General features: G+C 39.0%; 1 protein-coding gene across 5 annotated transcripts in view; it reads left to right on the top strand.

The window, feature by feature from the left end:
• CC2D2A (coiled-coil and C2 domain containing 2A) overlaps positions 1-19053 on the top strand; it is a 132403-nt gene that overhangs the window by 45343 nt on the left and 68007 nt on the right. For 4 of the 5 annotated variants that reach the window (XM_073342474.2, XM_073342473.2, XM_073342475.2 and 1 more), the window contains exons 14-20: positions 2763-2903; positions 3714-3870; positions 7698-7936; positions 10346-10523; positions 11979-12135; positions 14239-14386; positions 16736-16874. In XM_073342474.2, coding sequence (XP_073198575.2) covers positions 2763-2903; positions 3714-3870; positions 7698-7936; positions 10346-10523; positions 11979-12135; positions 14239-14386; positions 16736-16874 — 1159 coding nt within the window. The remainder of the gene's footprint in view (positions 1-2762; positions 2904-3713; positions 3871-7697; positions 7937-10345; positions 10524-11978; positions 12136-14238; positions 14387-16735; positions 16875-19053) is intronic. The other variant, XM_073342476.2, reaches the window with a different exon arrangement.

The raw sequence follows: 19053 nt of genomic DNA, 5'->3' as shown, positions 1-19053 counted from the left end.
TTAGGACACTAAAAACCAATCAGGTTCTTAAAAGCAGAGTTTTATAATAAAGAAAAAAGTAAAAGAAGCACCTCTGTAAAATCAGGATGGAAGGTAATTTTACAGGGTAATAAGATTTAAAACACAGAGGATTACCCTCTAGGCAAAACTTCAGTTACAGAAAACACAGGAATAAACCTCCCTCATAGCATAGGGAAAATTCACAAGTTAAAACAAAAGAGAAGCGAACGCATTTCCTTGCTATTACTTATAATTTTTGTAATCTTGGATGCTTATTTCAGGTAGGGTTTTAGGAGATTGTTCCTCTCTCTTGGACAGAGAGGGACCAGGGTAGGAAAAACTAAGAGAGCACAAAACAAAGCCTCCCCCCACAGATTTGAAAGGATTCCCTTATTGGTCCTTTTGGTTAGGTGCCAACCAGGTTATTTGAGCTTCTTAATCCCTTACAGGTAAAGGAGGGATTTTATGCTACCCTTAGCTGTATGTTTGACAACTATGAACAAATATATTACAGAAAAAGAAAATGCCATTGGCCGTGGAATCCAATTTTTATTTGTGTCTTCTGTGCAAAAACAAATGTGCATGAAGGCATTTTTTTTAAATGAGTCTTTTCAGTCTCTATGCATTACTTTACATGACAGAGTCATTGCAAATACTGGTCCTTGATAACCACAGAAATTGGATAAATTAACTGTTTCATGAACTCCAGTTTGCCCCTTGGATGCTTGTTTTTACTTGGAAGCATGTTGTTTCATTCTATCAGTAAGTGATCAGTGGTATCCTTCACTGCTGGATAGAAAAGAGGACTTTCTTTTAGATTTGAAAAGTGTATTGTGCCTTTCTGGCCCTAGGAAGCTAATTGATTGCTGAAGTGCTCTCAGTTAAACTCTGAGAACTTTTCCATTTTGGTTGATGTCAGTGGTCTCGTTGAGTATGCTTTTGTTAGTTTCTCATATGTTGCTGTTACTGCAGACCATATGAGATCATAGGGCTATAAAGTGAAGTGTTTTGCTGCAATAGGAGGTGTTTACATTATACCGCAGGGCCACTCTACTTTTAAGTGTTGAATCATATTTAGCTTTTTTACATATGCCCGTGTCAAGAAAATAATGCAAAGGCTCTGATTATATTAAAATTAAACATATTTTAAAGAATCATCTTTATAACTTAAATATTTTATTAAAGATATTATTGAAATGAAACTTAGGGTACATCTACACAGCAAAAAAACCTGTGGCAGTGAGTCTTGGATTCTGGGTCAGGCTCTCGGGGCTCAAGCTGTGTGGCCAAAAATAGCAATGTAGACGTTTCCACTTGAGCATAGTAACACATGAATTAAAAGCAATATATGTAACATAGGAAACTAGCACAAAGAGATCCAAGAGATGGAGCAAAACAAATACAAAACAAACAACACTGTAATAAAAATAAACTGGAAAGGAAGATACATTTTTGGTTCTTGACTGGAAACATGCCATGGACTTCTGGCAAACCGAGAGGAGTATCACTGGAGTGTGGCAAGCCTCGATAGTCAGCACTTCCAGTCCCAGTGATCTCATTTGCCATATTAGTAAATTGATGGGCCTCTTGTGTAAGACATTGAATCATACTTGCCAATACAGGTTGTGGAGTGCACTGTCTCAAAGGTCTGTATTTAATTTCTATAAAAAATATTTAAAAGCAGAAGCAAAGTTAGTACAAGTAGTGAATATAAGCTACTGAATATCCAGGTCTTAACTTAGAGGGTTTTTAAGTACCATATTACAGAACAGGGATCGGCAACCTTAGGCATGTGGCCCATCAGGGAAATCTGCTGGCAGGCCGGGCCGGTTTGTTTACCTGCAGCGTCTACAGGTTCGGCCAGTTGCAGCTCCCACTGGCCGTGGTTCGCCGTTCCAGGCCAACGGGGGCTGCGGAAAGTGGCGACCAGTACATCCCTCAGCCCACGCCGATTCCCGTAGCCCCCATTGGCCTGGAACGGCGAACCACGGCCAGTAGGAGCTGCAGTCGGCCAAACCTGCGGATGCTGCAGGTAGACAAACCATCCTGGCCCGCCAGCAGATTTTCCTGACGGGCCCTGTGCCAAAGGTTGCAGATCCCTGTTGTAGAATAATATCTTTTAGGTTATATCATTTTTTAAAAAAGACAATTGTTACAGCCAGGACAGTGTTGATAAAAGATTATGTTCATCCTAAATAGTCATTTACGTAGGAAATGTTTAGTCTGGTCATCAAGAAGTACATACTGTATAAGTAAGTGTTTAAGGAAAGGCAATACCAATTCACATATCCTTTAAATAATGCAATGGAAGACAGAAATGGTTCCAAAAGTCACATATCCCTTCCAAGTCAAAAGAAGTTAATTTTGTTAGTGTTTCGAATCCTCCAGGGCCATCACTTGATTTACATTACTTCATAGCAGAAGTATAATTCTCCTGGGTTGCTGTTTACACACATTGACTTTAAAATGTTTTTAATAATGTATGGCTTTAATAAGCCTTTGTATAAGAGATGGAGAGTGCAAGATAATTAACTGTAATTAAAGTCACATTGTCTAGAATTCAGCAGAATAGAATACAGAGCTTTAAAGAAAGCCACATCCTGTCATCTTCAAGTTTTGAGTTTGTTATACTATCTTGGATTGTAGGGAAGTCATCAGTTAGATTGAAAACCACACCATGTGTTTTTTCAGTATTATAAGTTCTCGCTGTATTGTTCCATCTAGTTATGCAAGTTGAAGTTTGTACGTATATACATTTATAGGCAAACCAGAAGACTTCGTGATGCTGAACAAGAAAAAGACCGAACGTTGCTGAAGACTATTATAAAAGTTTGGAAAGAAATGAAATCCCTGCGTGACTTTCAGAAGTTTACTAACACACCCATGAAACTCTATTTGAGAAAGTATGTTTTGATAACGTTTTTGTTACTTCATGTGCCACCAGTGGGATTTTATTGCATATTGCTATATTTGGGAGTTCACAAGTAACGTGAAAAAGGCACAATGATAAGCTTTTAGGTGATACCAGAACTTGCTACTATTTTTTTTAAACAAGAAGTAATTACAATACCTGAGAGAAATTACTAGAGGATAATGTCCAAAGTCAGAATTGTTTAGTTCATTATAGATAGTTACATTCTGCTATTAATTAGCATCTATCACAAATCTTAAAACTAACCTCATCCCTCACACCATTTTGAAGTCTTATAACTAAATACTAGATATAAATTGTTCTTCTTAGAATATCTCACACATTTTATGCACTCATGTAACTAGCATTACAAATTCATTATTATGTGTAAGACAAAGGAAAAATAATTGCTAATTACTGCTGACCATTAAAAGTTGTCTTAAATAATTTTATGTCCTTCATTTATTATTATTACTATTATTCATTATTTATTAGTATCATTGTAGCACCTAGGAGCCCTTGGCATGGCCCAGGACCCTATAGGGTTTGTTATTTCGTAATAAGAAGGTTATTAGGATGCCAAAGCCTGCTTTGTGTTTACAGCTTCAGAAACTATGAAAAAGATAACCTAGTAATACTGCTTTATCCTGTATGCTGAAAATTGCTTGAAAATTGCTTGCCTGTACATGAAAGCATAGGTTAAATGTGAATGCATTTATCAACAGAATACATTTTTGTTATAATGAAAGGAGCCAACAGTAGTGTACAATATATTTGTAAATTATAATTAATTGTTTTGAAGGGTAGAGGTTGACCAGAGATCAGATAAAAAAATCTATGAAGCAGAAATTCAAGCTGAAATAAATGAACTATTAGAAGAATGCATGGAAGAGTATGAAAAGAAAATGAAAGAATATAAAACTGAGCTACAAGAGTGGAAATCTTGGAAAAAGGCAAAGGTTTGTGTAAACAACACAGCGTATAAAATTGAATTATTGCCGAGTATATTTTTAAGCTATCTCTTATGGTAGAAATAGCTTAAAGGTCAGTATAGCCGTCACAAATTGTTAAGTGTAATGGAGTTCATTTGGGTAAATTATTTATGTTTAGGATTGTTACTAAATTAACTTCTGTTAAATAAGTGGTATTTAAGTGCAATAGCTGTAGTGGAGTAGAACAAGTTAAACTTTCTCTAAGAAGTTTATTCTGTAGTGGTGATGGTTTTGTCCGATGTTGGTTTTCAAACTTCTTTGCTTACATTTCAGCACTTAAATGGTTTCATTAGATTAGATTAAACAGTTTTGCTGTATGCATGTTAAACTCATGTCCTTGTGATTGGGAATGATTTTCCTTGTCACTTCAGGAGTTAAAATGAATATATTTCTCAGAGTTAGCAGTGAAGCAACAAGATGTTTCTGGTGAACTGGCAGTCAATACTAAATGTAATATAAATGTAAATGTAAAAATACTAAAAAACATCTGATGAAGTGAGCTGTAGCTCACGAAAGCTCATGCTCAAATAAATTGGTTAGTCTCTAAGGTGCCACAAGTACTCCTTTTCTTTTTGCGAATACAGACTAACACGGCTGTTCCTCTGAAACCTGTCACTAAATGTCCAGTTACATCAAATAACTATTTAAAACTAGAAAATGCAATGAACTAATGTACTAGTTTTTCACTTCTTCAGCGCTTTATTAATATTTGTCTTAGAATACAAATTAAGGGCTCAGTTGTTCTTTGAAGATACAGTTGTGTGCAAGAGGAGGTGATTCCAAGGTACACAGAACCAACTGCGATTGCCAGAGATGATTGTCTCGAGCAGCCACAGTACTTTCCAGAGCTTCCTGGCAGTTCAGCCACAATATCATCCTTTTAAAGAGTGCAATGTGTGCTCTTTGCAAGCCCCGGCAGCTCTGGTCCCAGAATGGAAAAGGTCATGGCCCTGCTCCCTCCACACTTCCTTTGGGAAGCACTAGGAACTCTGAGGAGGAGGAGGTGTCAGAGTAGTGTAAGGATTTCAGTTGTACTTTTGCCCATGCAGCTTCTTTTAGTGGTCTTATGCACTAGCTATCATTTTTGTTCAGGCACTAGTTATCATTTCTGTTCAGGAGAAACCCATGTGTCAACTAATAGGGGTCTTGTCAATTAAGATTGGCGTGCAGTGATTAAGCTGTCTAATGTATTTTCATTAATAGCAAATGATTTTTGTTACTGCTATCACTTTGTTTCTTCCAGGGCCACTCATTCTCCCCAGGATTAATAAAATAATCTAACTGAGAAGTGCCAATTTTAGTATGTCATGGTTATTACCATAGAAAGGTGGAGGGAGAAAGATGGATGAATGCTTTTAGCTTTTGTCTTAATAGCACTTCTACAAGGTGGCCTCTAAATATTCCCGCTTATGGGCTACACCGCCCTCAGCAATGCTCTTGGCGCCGACTGTCCTGGGTTTGGGGACCTTCTGTTGTTGTTTGTTTATTTGTGATATGATAGTACCTAGATATCATTATTAGTAATAAGGGCCCCCTTGTTCTAATCACTGTACAGACACATAATGTAAAGACAAATCTTGCCCCAAAGAGCTTACAAATCTAAATATATTATGAGAGACAACATGTGGAAATAATGAATAGATGGGGGGGAATGCAGGATACCAGTAAGACAATTATGATCAATGTAATCCAACACAGGAGCTGCCTAGTCATTGTTGAGTGTGTCTTGTAGATCTCATAGCAGAGTTGAGTTGTAAAGGAAAGATTTAAAGGAAGATACAGTAGTGGCTATGCTGATTTTTGTGAGAGCTCCTCCTGTGCATAAAGATTGTAATTGGAGGAAGCATGAAGGTGTTGAGGGGAAATTTGTGTATGGGCAATGAAAGATGATAGAGCAGAGGTAGGGGTTGGCAGCTCAATAACATATAAGAGATAATAGGTAGGGTGAGGCTAACCCAGAAAGAACCTTAAAAGTGAAGGCAAATAGTTAGTGTTTGATGCAGTGGAGAAGGGGCACCAGTTGAAGGATTCAGAAAGGGGGATGATTGGCTGGAGCCAGAAGCCGGGATGTTCTTTGCAGTGACTTTTTGAATGGATGAAGAAGGGGAGAAAAACTGTTCCTATTGGGACCTGTAACCTTTGATTTGTGAGTTCCCAATTAGTAACTTAAAAATAAGGTATAAAACCAAACTGAATTATTTAAGCCTCCAGAGTATTTACAGCAAATTTAATGTAGCAGAGGACTGTGAATGGCACAAAGTAATAGAATTAAAAACTTTATTTAATATAAAATATTTCAGCAAACAGACATTACAGTATAACCATACACTCTGTCTATACTCTCATTCTTAGATGAAGTACTGCATTTAGGGGTGATCAATCCCTAATTGAGGAGAACGGTTATAGTCGTTTCTCTAATGGTACCTTGATGGTGGATGGGCGTGCCTAATCTAAAATTAGTGTGCTACCGTTTTTATAATCAATTATAATAATACCCCTTAATTAATGAACATTAAGTCCACCTTTTTAACATAATTAAGTATTTTTACTTTCGCATTAGCTATTTAACATTAATTGTCATTTTAGTTAACATCTGTGTAAATACCATACCAGTAACTATCAGTCTAGAAAACATTTTCCAGAACGTTAACATTTTATCTAAAACACGTGTAAAAACCAGTTAGGACCAAAACATGTTTACAGCATAACCAGGGATTGTGTCCTAATTTATCTTCAACTTGCCTTGAAATCGTCCCACTTTACATTACTCATATTTTACCAAGCCTCACTTAACTATCGTCAAACTTGTTTTTACAAAATAGATTTTTGGGTGTTTCTATATAAATATAAGCACCACAACCCGCTCTATCGGCTACAGACCAGACAAGGCCTTACATGTTTGAAGAGGAGATTATAAAAGGATCTGTGATCCTCAGCTACTTCAGGTCTTTTTCTTTTTTTAAATTAGGTGTGAGGATACAGACCTTCACTCCATGCCAGGAGAGCACTTTTTTGGTTTGTGTGGGTTGTGGTGCTTTGTTTTTTGTTTTGTTTTAGCCTCAAATATCCTGATAGTTTACTGTCATTATTGGAGTTTTGATATCTTAGATTATAGTCTAAAGCGTTTCTAGATAACTTAGTGGGCATAATAAAATGAGAAAAGGGAAGCAGTAGATTAAAAGGAAGAAAGATGATAAAAAATATAGAACAGAGTAAGGCAAAAGAAAAGCAAACAAGAGTGTTAGAAATAACAGTTGCACAACTAGTTTGACTAGATGTGGGAGTCAAAGGGAGAATTTCTGTGGGTCTGTGCTATGAAAAAACAGCTGATCTGTGGGAGATCTGGGTTTTGTTTCTTGTACTTTGGATCACTGGGGACTGGAAGAATTGCAGTAGTAATTATGTCAAAGAGTCAAGTTTGATCCTGGGAATGGCTGTCAACCCTAACAGAGGACAAACTTGGTGGCGCAGGATAAAGAGAAAATCTAAAGCCTCACAATGATCACTCAGGCAAATTCAGAATTTGTAAGTCTATTCTTTGAGATAGTCAAGTTAAGCCTGTTTAGCTATATGAATGCAGAGAACTACTAGCCACAGAATAAATGAAGTCGGACCAAAGAGTGGGAGAACTTTATGTAATCCTTTAAGAATAATAAAAAGTAATTTCTAACTAACCATTTGCAATGTGTAAGGAAAGTAGAACAAGCAGAAATAACTAAACATAGTGTCCGTTTTGGTCAAAACAATTGCAAGTAGAACACTTTGGAGGAAAACTCGGTATTTTCTATATGCAGAAGACCAAGAAGAAAAAGAAAATAAAACAAAGTCAAGATCAAGAGGAAGAAGAAGCAGAGGAGTCAGAGTATGGTGAGGAACCAGTAAAACCCATCCCTCCTAAGCTGGCTGATAGGCTGGAGGTAGAGCAACAAGTTAGAGAAAAAGCCATCAACATCAGGAGAAAACCTGGAGAACCTGTTTTAATTCCTGAGTTGAGCCTGACTGGAAGTATAACTCCTAATGATCTGTGCCCCAGGTAAGATTGCTCTGAGACATTTATGGTTCTCTACAAATTAGTTTGTCATTTATAACTTTAGGTAGGTGAGGTAATATATTTTATTGGACCAACTTCTTTTGGTGGAAGGGACAAATTTTCATGGTTCACAGAGCTCTTTCTCAGGTCTTTGAAGCTTGAAAGCTTCTCTCTTCCACCAACAGAAATACATTACCTCATCTACCGTGTCTCTCTCATATCGTAGGACTAACACAGCTGCAACACTGCAAGTACTTATTATTTTGTCATTATCAATCTTCTGTTATATTTTTAGTTTGAATATTATTTATATTTAATTTAAATTAATTAAACTTTAGAAATACATTCTGAACACCCTGCTTAGCCTAGCTATTGGAATGTTCAGCACCTTCTTTCTAAAGTTGTTATAACTTTATTAAGTTCCTTTGTAGGTCACATTTAAGATCCTGCATATATTTATAACGTTGGGCAAAGTCCTGCAGGTTCCTCCGTGGCCAAGGAGGACCCTACATGGAGGGGAAGAATTGCAGTACCACTGTCACTAGAAAGAAAACAGGTGCAAAGTCGAGAGGCCATTCACTGACTTTGGTAGCTCTTTATGTATCATGGAGTCCAGCTCTGTGACAGCTCCCTGTGGGAATGGGGACGAGTATCTGTAGATACGCTGAGGGAGTGTCAGGGAAATGTGGTGGGTCCAGTGCAGGGGTGGGCAAACTTTTTGGCCCGAGGGCCATGTCTGGGCATGGAAATTGTATGGCGGGCCACAAATGCTCACAGAATTGGGGATTGGGGTGCAGACCCTGGGTTGGGGCCAGAAATGAGGAGTTCAGGGTGCGGGAGGGGGCTCTGGGCTGGAGCAGGGGGTTGGGGTGCAGGTGGGGGAGTGAGGGCTCCGGCTGGCAGTGTGGGCTCTGGGGTCCAGGATGGTGGGACTGAGAGTTTGGAGGCTGGGAGGGGGATCAGGGCTGGGGCAGGGGGTTGGGGTGCTGGAGGGGGTCTGGGGTACAGGCTCCGGGCTGCGCTTACCTCAAGCAGCTCCCGGAAGCAGCAGCAGGTCTCCTGTCCGCCTCCTACATGGAGGCGCAGCCAGGTGGCTCTGCACTCTGCCCTGTCCACAGGGGCCACCCCTGCAGCTCCCAATGGCCACTGTTGCTAGTCAATGGGAGCTGCGGGGGTGGTGCTTTGGGGTGGGAGCAGCATGCATAGCCCCCTGGCTGCCCCTATAAATAGGAGATGGAAGAGGGACATGCTGCTGCTTCCGGGAGGCAGGCAGAGCCATGGCACACATGGAGTGGGGCAAGCCCCAGACTCCGCTCCCCGGCAGGAGCTCAAGGGCCCCATTAAAACGTCTGAAGGGCCAGATGCAGCCCCTGGGCCATAGTTTGCCTACCCCTGGTCCAGTGGATCAGCAAACTCTTGTAGTGGAGCTACAGTGGTTAGTCTGCAATTTTGCAACTTCCGTAACCATGGAGGAGGTTGAAAAATTTCACCAAATGTGAATGTTTTTTGTTTTCCCCCACATCAGTTATGTATATAAACAGCCATTTTTACAGTTGATAGATGTTAAACTAAGGCTGCTTGCTTCTCCGTGGTTTAGGCCACCATGAGTACATCACACCTGAGCCCAAGTCCCTCCATAGGCTCCCAGGCAGCTTTGAAAAGGCCTTTCCACCATAAGAATGACACTCACAACATTGACACTCCCTTCTCCCCAAAAACCTCCAGTCAACAAATAACAAAAAATTACACTGAAGGAAACCAACCTTTAAAAATTATTTAAATCTTAAGAAAAAAAAAAAAGCAGACTTTTTATACTTGAAAAGGGAGAAATGTCAAAGACTCCGTGAAATCCACTGGAAACTTCACTGTCACTATCAATGTTATGTGGAAGGTGCTCAGACACCATGGGACAAGCAGTAGATAGAGAAGAAATTTACCCATTGTCAGTATTTCAAAGTTTAACACAGATTATTTAAGGAGTTTCAATTTCCTAAACTGTTCCATATCAAGATTATGCAGAAAATAGCTTTAGCATAAACCATTCCTGTTGCTGTTCATCTTTCACACTGCCAGCATATTTTAGATCCTGACTGCTTTTGATGTCGTTTATAATTTGTGGGGGAAAGAATTTTCACTAGATGAACAGGTCAGATTTTATCTCCACTTGAGGCTTCTTCATATAACAGTAAGAGGAAACATTTTATTTTAAAATCTTTTTGTATGCATGAGAAATCAAAGTAACTGGAATTCCCAAGTCATTTTCCTGTGTAGTGATGTTTCTATAGAGTGATTAATTGGCATATTTTTGTTTTTTTCTCTTCCTTTCTTTTCAGTAATCCGACTCATATAAAATACCCCAAAGAGCAAAGATATTTTGCACAAAATCTCTCTTCCTACAATTTATGTTCACAGGGCAGAAGTTTTAAGACGAGAAGATGTAAAGAAACGTTCAGTATTTTTAAAAGTCCTTTTCAACACTAAAGAAGTGTCGAGGACCGTCACCCGACAAATAAGCTCAGACTTTAGAGTTCACTTTGGACAAATTTTTAATTTGAAAATATTCAATTGGCCAGAGAGTTTGAAACTTCAGGTACATAATTCTTTTGCAAGGACTGCACTATGTAACAGATGTTAAAAAGACCATTTTAATTACTTGCTTTTACGCTCTATTTTTTAATAACAGCTAGAAGGTTGTAAAGTGTAGGTCCTCCAGGGCCTGAATTGTTTCCCTACCTCAGCTCTAAGTGACAAAGATCTAACTTGGCAAATCGCATTTTTAGCCTGGGCATGTGTTGGGAGGGGAGAGGGCCAAGATTTGTCCCTTATCTCTTGGTCTGGACAGTGTGGACTGAGATTCAGAGAAGAAATTAAAACATCTTTAAAAAAATACACTTAAATTAATAGGTTCTGGCTCTATTCCGGGTTTCAAAAGGGAAATCAATATATGATTAAATTATATGGTTCTGTCGGTAAGTGAAGCACCTTTCTTACTGTTAGAGAAGCTGTGGTTTACGGCACAGGTAAAACGAATATGATGGTCATCTGTTCTACTCGGAAAACTTGTGTCCACAGAATAAAACTACTGGACCATTTGAAAACATTTAGTCTCTTGATCAAGTTGTTAACTTGAGTTAAAGGGAAGGGTGCACTCTCTGAATTCTGAAAACTGCTTCATTCGCTCGGAAAAGGATAATTCAATAATGTAATGAAGCAGACAATAGCACACTTTTAAAATAACACATTGTTACAGTGCTATGTCTAAGGGGTGCCTAATGCAACATTTATCATCCAGGCTGTCTTTTCATGGTACAGTTAAAGGTACACACTAGCCTCCTTTCTTCCATGCCCACTTGTGCCACCCACCCTCTTGCACAGGGGCAAGGTGTAGCTGCAATCCCTCCTCTCAGTGTAATGCTGAAACTGACCCTCCTAGTACCTCTTTTACTGCAAACCACCCCGAAGGGGACCAGGAGGGGAGACAGGGCCATGGCACATGGTCCTGTGGAGCTGGCCAGGCACACAGAGGAAAATAGGCTGCACTGATCTAAGGGCTGATATAGTGTACATGCTCTTGTTTGCTGGTAGCTCAGTAAAGGTTGTATCTTATGAGACATAGTCCCTCCAGTAGCTTCCCTGGTGTGGGGTGTCTCTGCCACCACCAAATTGGTCAGTAGTTGCATATTGTGTAGGAAGGTAGTAAGGGATTTTCATTAAAGGCTAGATGTTGCCCTAAATGCCATGAGGCACATGAGATGTAGAGGGGACACTCAGCAGCCAAAGTTGACAAAAGGGATTTTTATGAGTCAGCAAGGATTCCTCCTGGGTATTCCCTTAGAAAATTATCTTGTCCACTACTTAGTCATTGCTTTAAACACTGTACATATGTAAATCTTTAAATTGTTACTTATCAGTCTAATATTCCTCCACATCTTAATCATGTTAACTGCTTTTTTCTGAACACCCTCCAACTTACTCTTATCTTGTAGTAATGAGGCACCCAGAATTGAGTGTAGCATTTCACTACTTATGTCATTGCTTATTTCAGATATATGAAACAATGGGACTCAGCAGCACTAACTTGTTAGCAGAAATGTTTATACCTGTCCCTGAGACTACAGTTCACACTGATAATGCTCGTACAGAAGAAATAGAGTTTAGCAGCGACCAGCGTGTGATGTTGGACCACGAAGGAGTTGGGAGTGGTATGGATTCTTGCTTACTCTCAGTGGTGCTTGGATTAGAATGTTTTACTCTCAGATTGAGCCCAACATATTACTTTGACATAGTTTTACCCAAGTAAATAAAATATATTTCTGTATGTTAAGAAAGTTCTGCTAGTCTCAGGCATAAAGTATAATTCAATCAAGAGCATTTAGAACCTCTGAGACTGAGTTATATAAAACGGTCCCAGTTCATATTATTAGCTAAATTTGTGATGGGATTTTTCTTTGTCCTACTTTGTGAAATACTTTTAGTTTTTATGTAATAAAAACTTATGTGATTTTAAAAGGAGTTCTAATTGTTACTTTTCACTATTTAAAAATAGAATCATCTCTAAAGTTTTGACTGTAAGAAATATATGTAGTGGGACAGTATGAGCTAGTATAAAATCAGCATCGCTCCACTGACAACATTGATTTACAGCAGCTGAGAACCTGGCCCTGTAAAATATATTCTTGTGTACTAGTTTTTACTCTTCCTAACTGGTTTGCTTGCACACTTTAAAAATGCTTTATCCCTTTTCTTGACTTCCAACAACATTAAATCCCAATAACTTCTTTCTCAGTTGGGTCCCAAAGTTCCTGCACTCCAGACTCCACCATTTTATTATTTTTTATTTTAGTAATAAACATTTATATAGTACTATAACATTGCACGGTGTTTTACAGATTCTTTAGAGATTAACAAATTGCTTTAACCATATCCCAAGGAGTTTCCAATCTTAAATTAGATAAATGTAGCACATGAAGATAAACTAAAGAGAGGAGTAGAAAAAAGGGGCAATTAAGGTAAAAATAAAAATAATATTGAGTGTCGTATTATGAAGTGAGTGACTCATACATTTCAGTATTTTGCAATAGAGACTAGGGTAGGGCAACAGAGCAGGAGCAGCCTACACAGGAGTGAAGTCAGTGGTGGAAGGCAAGGTGAAAGATGTGGGTGCTGAGCAGAAGAGAGTGAGTGGGTTGAAGGCCACTGAGCATGCAAAAGAAATCTGATGAGGTTCAATAAGGATAAGTGCAGGGTCCTGCACTTAGGATGGAAGAACCCAATGCACAGCTACAGACTAGGGACCGAATGGCTAGGCAGCAGTTCTGCGGAAAAGGACCTAGGGGTGACAGTGGATGAGAAGCTGGATATGAGCCAGCAGTGTGCCCTTGTTGCCAAGAAGGCCAATGGCATTTTGGGATGTATAAGTAGGGGCATAGCGAGCAGATCGAGGGACGTGATCGTCCCCCTCTATTCAACACTGGTGAGGCCTCATCTGGAGTACTGTGTCCAGTTTTGGGCCCCACACTACAAGAAGGATGTGGATAAATTGGAGAGAGTCCAGCGAAGGGCAACAAAAATGATTAGGGTTCTGGAACACATGAGTTATGAGGAGAGGCTGAGGGAACTGGGATTGTTTAGTCTGCAGAAGAGAAGAATGAGGGGGGATTTGATAGCTGCTTTCAACTACCTGAGAGGTAGTTCCAGAGAGGATGGTTCTAGACTATTCTCAGTGGTGGAAGAGGACAGGACAAGGAGTAATGGTCTCAAGTTGCAGTGGGGGAGGTTTAGGTTGGATATTAGGAAAAACTTTTTCACTAGGAGGGTGGTGAAACACTGGAATGCGTTGCCTAGGGAGGTGGTGGAATCTCCTTCCTTAGAAGTTTTTAAGGTCAGGCTTGACAAAGCCCTGGCTGGGATGATTTAATTGGGTATGGGTCCTGCTTTTGAGCAGGGGGTTGGACTAGATGACCTCCTGAGGTCCCTTCCAACCCTGATATTCTATGATTCATGCTGGATATGCATACGGCTGTACATCATGGTTCCCTGAGGGCTGACTTTTCAACCATATGTCTTTTGATTACCATTCAGGAATAAAATCACCTTTTGGAAAAGTGAGAGCCTTCTAGTAGTGGTTCAGTGTGCAGTTCGGAAAACAAATTCTTCCAAGACTAGGTGTTGGTGCTATTTGGTGTTAATCACATTCTTTTCACAGATTCTGAATTAGTGTTTCATAAATCACAATAGGATACTGCAATTTTGAAACGTACAGGAAAGATCATTGTATATGCTTTTTGTTTTTCTCCTGGATGTAGGTGTGCCATTTTCATTTGAAGCTGATGGTAGTAATAAGATTACTATAATGACCTCTGGCAAAGTGTCCAATAGTGTTTCCTGGGCAGTTGGAGAAAATGGAGTACCCTTAATTCCTCTAGTATCCCAGCAGAAAACAGGGATTCCAAGGTAATATGCTGCAGTGATGTGTTGAAAAATTTAATATACTATGGTATTTAAAAGTATTTAGAAAAGAGGTGACTTTTAATAATCAAGCTATTACTGTCATATGGCTTTTTAAAATACAGAAACTTTTTTCTCTTATGTAGTTTATCCCAATGCAAAGGATATAGAAATAATATTTTAGGTAAATATTTTAATTAACATTTTAATCTTTTAACATTTTTTTGCTAGACAGCATAAAATGCTGAAAGAAGTGGCAGCTGATGCCTTCATTATTATAATGGCCAGATAGCAAACTAGGGTCAGTGCAGTTTTTTCTTCTTGTTTCTTGTGTTAGAGTGTGAAGAGAACATTATTGGTAATCGTCTCCAAGAAATACAACCCGCAAGCAAGACTTATACAAAATATATTATGCATACAGTGTGTCTACTTTAAATGTCATTCTTACCATGGGTTGAGAGAAACTAAACTACAGGAGTGATAAAGAGGGTAGCACAGGTGTATTGTCTCTGTTGCTCTTTTTTAATTGGTTAAAAATAAACCTGGCCTCAATTCATACTAAATTTACTTCCCAACTACTGGTCCATGTGAGCCCTGGAAGCCTGGTAAGCTACAGAAATTAATACCTGGTCTGTATAGGAAAATCTCCCCTATCCTGAGGCTGCAAACTAGGCATAGTGGATTGCCCCTTCCCAGTGGTGGCAACTTTGATCACTTCTGTGTAATTCCAATGAACTGAAAGGCATTACACCATGGATAAACATGGCCCTCTGACTCTACCATCAGCTCTTGGAAGTTATATTAGGTGACTGGTATGAGGTGAGCATGCTGTAAGTTTTCCCTGTCGTCTTAACGTGGGAAATAGTTCTTTCCAATGGTAATCCATCCAGTACTCTCTTTGACCCAAACTGCAAGAAAGAAAGTTATTCTAGATTGATTAGCTCATACTTACTGTATGGTGGGAGGTTGAAAGATCATTAGCAGCATGGAGCAGCAGCTCATTTATATGATCTCTGTTACTTCTGTACAATTGTGCAGCAGAGTTTTTTAAAATATGAATGAATGCAATGCTCATGAACAGTGCTGCATTGGCTGAAGTCCTTTGTTTGCCCATAGAACAGGTAAGGTCCATGCCTACCAGTACCATGGAACTAGCAGTGCATGGAACTAGCAGTGCAAGCTTCCCATACTCCTCCCTTCCCTCATGTGCTTGAAACCTGATCTGGAGAGTTCACATCTAGGAGTGAGAGGATATTTTTGGCTTGACCTCTGCGGAGACTTTCAAAAAGAGGGCCAATTGTGGTGTGGGGGAGGAGTTCCCTTAAATTTGTGCTGTCATCATTTTGCTCCTGAAAATATTAGCTTAAATTGGAGCCAGAATATCTTATGGTTTCTAGAATTGTATAGCCTGGAATGTTGTGGATATTTTTGTCTGAAGTGGATGCTTAAAGGATATCGGAGTCTGTTTTTCCCAGTGATGCTGAGTGTAGTAGGGCCAGTAGCCTCCTATGCACCCTCTTGTGGCCAGGGGTTTGTCTGCTGTACCCTGCTAACAATTTCTCCCCTCCTCAGGGCTGTCCCATTGTGTTGCCACCAGACAAGCAGTCTCACAGGCCTTCTGGTCAGGGTTTGGTCTCTAGGTCCTTCTGGCCAGGCTTTTATTCCTTTTCCGTTTTCCCAGTACATAAACCAAAACCGAAAACAAAAACATAATGCTTGCCTTGCTAGTCTTGCGCTCTGTCCTCAAGGGTTTCTCTTCCTCAGCTTACTGCCAAGCCTCCTGCCTCTGGGAGTCCCAACAACTCTCACAACCTCCCTTTATTGCAGCTTCTCTCTCATTGCAGCTTCTTGCTGCTGTTTTATAGGAACCACCTGAACATACATACATACATACATACAACTTCTTTAGTGCTGATGGAAGTTACCTCTGTTTGTCTTTTGTTGCACAGAGGATCTATCGTTCCAAAAGATAAAATATATTTAATTCCAAACACTTTCATAAACCACCATTCTGAAAATTCAAAAGCTTGATTAATTCCATAACAAAAAGCCTTCACGGTATTGTCATGGTAATTTAATTGTACTGTCCTTTTCACAAAAGAAAACATTCTGTCCTTTTATAGATCATAAATATTTGTAGCAAAAAACACTGCAAGTCATGAAGAGAAAAATGCCAAAAGCTTGCTTGCTTTCTTATTGCGAGTCTATGATCAAATTTCATATTTCCAAGTGGTGGAATTTGCAGTCCAAATATTTTTTTCAAAAAATTATTCTTTATGTTTATTATATTGCACTGACCAAAAAAATACATCTGTTTTTAAAATCTGAATCCTTTGGTATCAACTATCATTTCAGTGCTTTAAAAAATATTGATGCGATTGCATCTATTGGGACATCAGGCTTAACTGACATGAAGAAACTAGCCAAGTGGGCAGCAGAAACAAAGCTGGATCCAAATGACCCAAAAAATGCAGATCTGATGCAGCTGATAATGGTAAGAAGGCTTTAATGAAACCATTTTGTTGAAATCTGGGATTTGCAAAAAATGTTATGAGTCTTAAAGGATGTGAAGAAAATAATCCTGCTTTAAACACAAAAAGTAACAGTTGAATTCTACATGTAGTTGGTTTCAGAGTGGTAGAGTCTGTATCAGCAAAAACAAGAAGTCCTTGTGGCACCTTAGAGATTAACAAATTTATTTGGGCATAAGCTTTCGTGGGCTAGAACCCACTTCATCGGATGCATGGAGTGAAAATACAGGAGCAGGTATAAATACATGAAAGGATGGGGGGGTTGCTTTACCAAGTGTGAGGTCAGTCTAATGAGGTAAATCAATTAACAGCAGGATACCAAGGGAGGAAAAATAACTTCTGAAGTGGTGAGAGAGTGGCCCATTACAGACAGTTGACAAGAAGGTGTGAGTAACAGTGGGGAGAAATTAATACTGGGGAAGTTAAATTTAGGATTTGTAATGACCCAACCACTCCTAGTCTCTATTCAGGCCTAATCTGACGGTATCCAGTTTGCAAGAGACTGGGAGTGGTTGGGTCATTACAAAACCTAAATTTAACTTCCCCAATACTAATTTCTCCCTACTGTTACTCACTGAGAGCCCTGTCTTACTCCCATTGAAGTCGATAGGAATTTTGCCATTCACTTAAAAAAATAGAATTGGATTTTAAGTGATCATAACAACATACTATTGTGTTTGTTTAGAGGTATGAGCTCATCAGGTTCATAATTGAAACCAGGGTGAAAGTACACTTTTTTGGCTCTTTTTAGATCTGTTTTAGTTTCCCCTCTTGGTCTTTGTTTTTGGATTGTTTAGCTATGAGTAGTAACAGTCGACGGTACACTTCACCTTTCTCTTTCATTTAGAAAATAATCTCCCAATTGATTTTTTGTTTGTTTGTAAACAAGTCAAATGTTACAGATTTGAGATGCCATCACATTAGGAAGCATAAATGTATATCTAGAGCCCCTGGTCGCTGCCAGAAAGGAGGGTAAGCATAAAATGTGTAGAATTCAAGCCAGTCTGGCTGGTTCTATATAATCTGAATGAAGAGATGAGAGGACAATCAAACTTTTAAAGTGAATGCGTGGTTAGTTTTTATACCCCATCTTCGTAAGAGGGCTCATCAACACCATCAAGTTATGGTACAGGGTTTACACACTGTCTGCTTTGTGGAGATTCTGAGTTAGTTGAGTTTCCCTGTGCATGAAAATTAATTTTCTTTTATTCAGTAAAATTTTCCAGGCAGGTTGTTTTTCCAGAACAGATCATTAGTTTGGTTCAAGAGATTTATCTTTAAATCATCAAACAGTAAATCAAAATCTTGAAAATCTGAGGACGTAATTTGAGATGATTTTAAGACACTGATTTTCAAAAGTCAGGCACAATAATGTACATACAGTTGTGTGACTTTGAAAATTAGGTGTTTAAAGTTGACACAAGTTACCTTTTTAAAAATTTTGATGGAGCTAATAGTAACATTAATTATTTAGAGGAAAAAAAAAAAGAATCTACCTCATCACAATTTTGAAATGCATTCAGATGCTGAGCTGCATTTTCTGTGTCTCACTATATGACCAGTCTGGCCTTCTTCCTGGAAGTATCATTGGACTGGCAGCTCTGATTGAAAGATAAAACAGAACCATTCACAGGAATGGAGAAAATGAAACATGGTATTTTTAATAAATAATACAAACATTAATTTAATATTGGGCACTTGATTTTGAAATGTTAAGCTAGTTTTGCATTGATATAACCCATTGATTTTCAGTGGAGTTCAGTGGTGTAAATGGAAAAGGGAATCCGACCATATTTTTAAATTAAATAAGTATGTATGTCGGACCAAATTGTGAACCCCTTCTCCCCTGGGGAGCAGTTGTTTACACAAGTAGTCCCACTGGAGGAGATCACACTGCTCAAGTGAGTAACAGCTCATTAATGGGAATGAAGCATTCACAAACTGCTCTTAGCTATCTCAAGCTTCAGTCCTGCAAAGACATACATATGTGCATGACTTTATCCATGTGAGTAATTTTAGTGAGTTGTAGGACTTGGGATCTTTTTGAATATTGACTTCAGTGTTGTAATTGTAGGGGTCCTGGCCCAAAAAGGAGTTGTGGGGAGGTTGCCAGGTTATTGTAGGGGAGGTTGCGGTACTGCT

Source organism: Lepidochelys kempii, chromosome 4, assembly GCF_965140285.1.
Source record: "Lepidochelys kempii isolate rLepKem1 chromosome 4, rLepKem1.hap1, whole genome shotgun sequence".
Lineage (NCBI taxonomy): Eukaryota > Metazoa > Chordata > Testudines > Cheloniidae > Lepidochelys > Lepidochelys kempii.
Note: the sequence above shows the minus strand (reverse complement) of the source record. Positions and strands in the feature narration are given on the sequence as shown.